The 6,502-nt window shown below is 39.2% G+C and overlaps 1 protein-coding gene across 1 annotated transcript in view; it reads left to right on the top strand.

Annotated features, from left to right (window-relative positions):
* Positions 1 to 976: 976 nt before the first annotated feature.
* The window catches only part of LOC141107777 (galectin-4-like), a 36,623-nt gene continuing 31,097 nt past the window's right edge, over positions 977 to 6,502 (top strand). Inside the window, exons 1-3 of the mRNA XM_073598739.1 lie at positions 977 to 1,129; positions 3,101 to 3,189; positions 5,941 to 6,148. Coding sequence (XP_073454840.1) covers positions 1,085 to 1,129; positions 3,101 to 3,189; positions 5,941 to 6,148 — 342 coding nt within the window. The 5' untranslated portion in view covers positions 977 to 1,084. The remainder of the gene's footprint in view (positions 1,130 to 3,100; positions 3,190 to 5,940; positions 6,149 to 6,502) is intronic.

The raw sequence follows: 6,502 nt of genomic DNA, 5'->3' as shown, positions 1-6,502 counted from the left end.
GTGGACTGTGGTGAAAAGGGCAGTGGAGAGAGGCAGCTGCAGCCAGGAGGGCTGGCAGGGCCTGAAGATGTCTTACTAGGCTCAGTAGCCGCGTGTAGGACAGCTAGCACCAGAGACTTTATATTTTGCTACACTATAGGGGCCCATAGTCCCTGCCTGCAAAGAGCAATTACTAAAGGCCTGGCTGAGCCAGTGTCAGGCCTAACCACTTTGTACTAGCTGTGCCTGAAGATTAGAGAGGAAGCGTTGTGCTGGAGCAGAAAGACCTGAAGATTAGAGAGGAAGCGATGTGCTGTAGGAGAAAGACCTGAAGATTAGAGAGGAAGTGATGTGCAGGAGGAGAAATGGAGTGTATATACTGGACTGTATATAGTTATCCCAAGCAAGTGCTACCAATTCTACTGGGCATCCCATATTTCCCTTACCCAATCCAAGTTCAATCCCCTCAATAAAACAAAAAACAAAACAAAACAAAGCATATGGACTGTTCTATTTCTTTGAGTGTCTGAGAGGTGAATGCCGGGCGGGGCAGGGTGACAGACAATCCAACATTTCAGCAGCCCCTACAGGGGTACCGCTACGCATCATTATAATATACACTCTTTTCTCACTGGGTATGAGGAAGCGATAAGTTGACCAATGCACATGTGACCTATCCCCAACTAGCCACAATTGCAATGTGGGAACCTTGATATACACAGGTGCGTATTTGTTTTAGACAACCATATACAGTAATAGTAAATGATAAACTATAAAGCAGCCTTGTATATATAACTGTCATATGTTTCATTGAGAGGTCTCAGGTTAGCTTCTACTTTTGCAAGCTTTTCCTATCTCTGTCTTATCTGTGAGGTTCTGATAAGAGTAGTTGACTCCTCCCCACTATACAGTAGTTATTCTGAAGTTTATGTTTGAGGTTCTGCTGATTGCTGGAGGAAGGAGTTTGAAGGACAAAGGTTGCAATAATAACTCAAGTCATCTGACACTCCCACACTACGTATGCATATATAATCCATTCCTCTGTATGAGCCATTCTCTGTTTCACAGGTGAGTTTACCAGGTGGACGATACCAACTGACCAGCCATGGCGTTTGTTCCAGCTCAGGGATACTATCCAGTGTATAATCCAGTAAGTGCCAACTTCAACCTTTTTGTCTACAGGGCACAGCAGGCTGGTTGCATCTTGTACTTATTCAGTAGTTCATTAACCAACCAGATTTCATGTTTTACGCACTTAGAGTGGTCAGTACAGTGGAAGATGGTGGGTTACTGCACTTTGTGACTGACTGGCTGGCCTTCCTAAATCATTCAGCAGGCCCTTTTTAATAAGGTAAAGTGCATACTGCTGTAAACAAATACAACAACCAGACCCGTCTGTGAAGGTTCTCCTTTATCCATGTCATGATGTATCTAGAAGTAGGCTGTCAAATTCAACTAGACTTGTTCTACAATATTGAAGACGTATCGTAGCTTTTCCAAACCACTTCTATAGTTCTAATAAAGTATTACTGAAGAAGTAACTTGAACAAGCTATGAATCAACTTTAACATTCAACTAAGGAATTGGAACTGAAGACGTGGCTTGGAAAAGCTATGGATCGTCTTCAAAATTCAACAAATGAATTGGAACTGAAGATGTGACTTGGACAAGCTACGAAATGTTTTTAACACTCCATGAATGAATTGGAACTTAAGATGTGGCATGGACAACCTATGAAATGTCTTCGAAATTCAATGAATGAATTGGAACTGAAGATGTGGCTTGGACAAGCTACCAAATGTCTTTAACGTTACAGAAAAAGTCCAGTTGAATATAATAAACTAGCACTAGAAACAAGCAGATACCTTTCAATAGCCTAATTACACAATACTTTAATTGGATATTCGGTGGATCTTTGTGATGGCTAGAGTGATCTTTAAATTATTATATTAAATAGGGCTCACAGTCTGATTTGCTCATTTTCTATGCTTTCTGCTCTTCCCAGAATCATACATTGCATTTCTTTCTGACTTCTGTGCATTGGGGCAAATCTGGATTTTTGTAGGTGACTGTATTATCACAAAAAAGTTAGAATTATCAGAATCAGGTTATAGGGAACCTTTGTTAAAAGAAAAATGCAGGCTGCTATTGCTAACTTCTGATTCAGAAAATGCTAGTTGCTTGGCTGTCATGCTGACCCTTTGGCTTCAATACTCTGAGACACAAACCCAGAATTAGTATATAGATAAGTGCATATTATTTGAGGGTTAGTGACTCAGAAAGTGCTATAACCAGGGGGTTAGTCAGCCCACTAGGATTTTTAGAAAGAAGTCAGCAAAAGCAGACCACCTTTTTGCTTTAAAAACTACACAAAGCCTTTACAGATGCTGATCATTTAGCAATTCTTATTTGGATGCATGTGGATGCATTTGACAAAGATCAACATTTCTTTGAGTAATTACATGCCAACTGCTTAGCCTTTGGCTATTATAGAGAAGTGTAAATGTTTAAAGCATTAAACTCAGAACAGAAATGTAATATATTGCAGCTTACCACTCATTAGATGTGGTGGTTGCATTAATTTTCTTTTTTCAAGACTAAGAACATTTTTACAAAGTACAGAAAATACCTGTCTATCTTGCCAAAAAGGGGGTGACATATCTTGTGTGAATTGACCTGCAAGCATAAACAATGTTCTATTTCTTCTGCAAACCACTAATCCTTCCCCTCATGTAATTCAGATGAACAAAGGCAGACATGTTTGAAGGTCTGCCTTTGTGACAACCATGGCTCCCTCCATAGCTGCAGTAAAGGAGTGAATGTAGCCACCCAGGGGCAGGAAGTGTGTTTTTTGCAGAATTACTATGTGAAAATAAAGGAATTAGAATTAGAATTAGAAACAGAACTAATGCAAGTGCTTTAAAGTGCTTTATTTAAGGACTGGTAGGCTTCAATATATAGAAGCTTGTGTCTCTCATCAACACTGACCATTACTACAAGTTCATATTTGTGTGGGTAAATTTGCTTCCTTCTGATTATGATGCAGATGTAGGTGATATTTTATTCATGTGGCCATCAAACAGGTTAACTAACTTCTGATTTTTTTTCTGTTTTCTTCCAGGCTATCCCCTGCCGAAGTCCCATTTATGGCGGAGTACGCCCTGGGATGGCCATCTACATTACTGGCAAGGTTTCCAAACACTCAAAATCGTAAGCAGGGGGTTTGACAAAAATGCAGAATTGCATCATGTTGTTCTTCTATGCAGTGTAAACGCAGGGTGAAGAATAAGGAATGTAAAGCTTCTGGGCAATGGGCATGTATTTGGTTTCTGATATTAAGTTTAGTTCAATAAGATCTGTTCATATATTTCTATATTTTTTAAATTAAGTATCAGTTTCTAAAATCAGGCCCTGTCTTTTAAAATCATAAATGCGTTACCCTCTAACCTATCCGCATCCCCAGTATCTAAACTTACCCTTAGCACTGCCCCTATCCTCACCATTAGTTGGTTAAATTCCCAGTACAGTACAGTATATATATTTATATATACTCTTGCCACAAAGCATAGCCTGCCCCTTTTACCTCCAAGTGCCTGTTATTGCACAATGCAGATGTGCAGTAAAACATTGAGGTCATTGCCTTCTCCTCGTGTGGTATGTTCCCTGTGTTAGACTGCTAATGCTATGAAAAGCTTTAGAGCCCTAACTGGTTCACAGTGCTGCCTGTCCCTCTTTTGGCATGTTTCCTGCTTTGCAGAGGATTAAAGAGGGCTAATATCAAGAAAATTTAAAGTACAATTGCTTTTTTTTTTTTCTCCCTTTTTTTTTTTTTTTTTTTTTGAAAATACATTTGAATTATTTTTAATGAACACATAATTTAAATGAAATGTTGTTGGCTGCCCATGGTAAAGAAATGTCAGTTGTGATACCTAACATAGGTTTCAAAAAGTTATATGCCAATGTTAAGGTATTAGAGGAAATATGCAATACTTTATTAACAGCTTTGATTTGAGATTATGATTTGTGACAAATTTTTGCCTAAAATAATCGGTGTCTTTCTGTGAAAAAGCCGCTTCCTACACTCACACTATGCTGCGGTACTCTGTGCGGACATAGCTGAATAACAGCCACAGCCCTCAGCATATGTCCTCATACAGACTGTAATTGTACAAAAGGATGGGTGTGGTCTAATTCTGTTACTTAGTGCTGATGTCTGAGGGCACTAGCTTTAACGTTGTTGCTTATTTGAGTGTACAGTCACATACCTCCCAATTTTTTGAGCTGGGAATGGGGGACACCTATTAGCAAAAGTATGTACGCATAGGACACACCCCTGCCACACCCCCTTAAAGCAGAATTATACAAAAAAAAAAATGATTAGTTAAACCCACAAGTGCTTTTTTTTACCACTGTTATTACTTTATACTTTATATTCAAATGTAATCTTGCGAGCAACTAAAAAATATCAAAAGCAGGCAGCAAGGAACACACTCAATAACAAATGTGCACAAGTGGAATCTAAATAAATTCCTGCGCTAGTATAACCGTGAAATATTCAACAACATGAATCAGATTATCACATCTCTCTTAATGTGTAAATCACAAAAATCAATAATAATCAGTGGGTAAAACAACATTTCTCAAATGCAGTGCTTCAGTGCAATCAAGTGAAAAACACTGTAATAGTGCGATTTGCTGAATCTTCGCAAGCCCTAAAAAGTGCTTATATTAATTCACCACGGTGCTCCCCCGTTAGATATGCGCTCACCTCATGCATGATGTGTGACCTAACACTTAAGTTCGGTCAAAAACAGCCTTTTAGTCACCTTGGACTAGGTAAATGTGCTTTCCTCCTTTGCGTCCTGTAAGTTTTTCCTCCACTATTGCTCGATATATGTAAAAAGAAAGGAAATGGTGCTTATATTCTTTTAAAATCAATATTGTTTATTTAAAAAGATAATAATACACTCACATTTGCCAAGTGCTTCAGTGCACCAGCTATGTACAGCATATGAAAGTTGTAAAATCCACGACACTACACCAATGTCGTGCTGCTCCGAAGGTAATCTCAGCATCTCGTCTGAACATATGCCCCTCCCCTATGCATTACATCACAGGGTCACATGACTTCCTCAGGAATCCCCCTGAGTAAATCACGTGACCCTGTGATGTAAAGAGTCTCAAAGGAAAGTCACATCTAAAGGGATGCAGACCCAGCAGCTTTCCTCATTAGAGCCCTGCAGGTGCAACAGCTGATTAATAATTATAAAACAACTCCCATACAGATTCACTCAGAACATGGACACAGACAAACAGCTATTCCTTTAGAATAACAAAAAGGTAGGAATCTGCATCAAAGTTGGGTAAGACCCTTGCAATGTGCATTGATCACCCAGAGGGGAATGTTTTTTTTTTCAACAAAAGTGGAGTTACTCTTTAATATATTTTTTTTTAGACCCTTGAAAGACCGTTAAATGTAGCACCAGGACAGGCATCCTTATCCTGGGTCTTCACCTTACTTATTCGCTTTCCTAAATTAAGCATGCCGATCTGGAGTCTAGATGTAATTGGCTGCAACCTTGGCCTGGGTCTTAAAAGGAAAACATTGGCATCACCCATATTTCTATCCTGTATATTCCCCTTTATGTAACACCAAATGTAGCAGTTAATGGAGGATAATGTTACATTTTTGTTTGCTAACGTACATTCTCCAGCTACTGTGGAATGGCAGTTAGAAGGGTACACATACATGTCAGACATTTGCAGTCTGAGTGTGGCTGACCTTTCCATACTGTGAATGTAGCCAGTTATTAATCATTCTGTCTACCTCACTACATTGTAACACAGTCCTTTCCATACTTGCCTTTCTTACTGAATGGTTTTGAACCAGTGGCATCTGGATGTTTGTAGTGTTGAAACCTATGGATTATTCTCTCTTTTGCTTTCTTTCTCTCTCTATAGTTTTGCCGTTAATATGGGTTGTGGGCAGTATGACGGCACAGACATTGCCATGCATTTTAATCCCCGCTTCGAAGGGAGGGACACAGTCGTCTTTAACACCTTCCAGTCCGGTTCCTGGGGGGGTGAGGAGAGAAAGAACGAAGGCATCCCTTTGAGCAGAGGGAATCCTTTTGAGATGGCCATTTTGGTCACCCCTGTCAGCTACCAGGTAAGGAAATCAGTATAACCTTCCTCTACTGCATCAAGTTAATATGTGCCTAAAGTCCAACTACAACCTTTTTATTATTATTTTGGGTGGATTGGGGAGGGGCTTCTGTGTGTCAAAATGCTATCTGTGTTCTGTTTTTGGAACAGGAAGTGAGGATAAATAATTAAAAAAAATGTAAAACTAACCAAAATGTTAACTCTTTTCCAATGTAGAAAAAGTTTTTTGTTTTTTTTCTCCTGTGTCCCCTCTGGAGGATTTTGTCCCATGTTCTGTTCTAAATATCCAAATTACTTACAAATGCCCAATTACAAAAATAAAAAGGGATTCAAAACCAGGATTTTATGCTAGCAAATG

This window comes from Aquarana catesbeiana, linkage group LG09 (genome assembly GCF_042186555.1).
Source record: "Aquarana catesbeiana isolate 2022-GZ linkage group LG09, ASM4218655v1, whole genome shotgun sequence".
NCBI lineage: Eukaryota > Metazoa > Chordata > Amphibia > Anura > Ranidae > Aquarana > Aquarana catesbeiana.
This window is presented reverse-complemented; position numbering and strand designations above follow the sequence as displayed.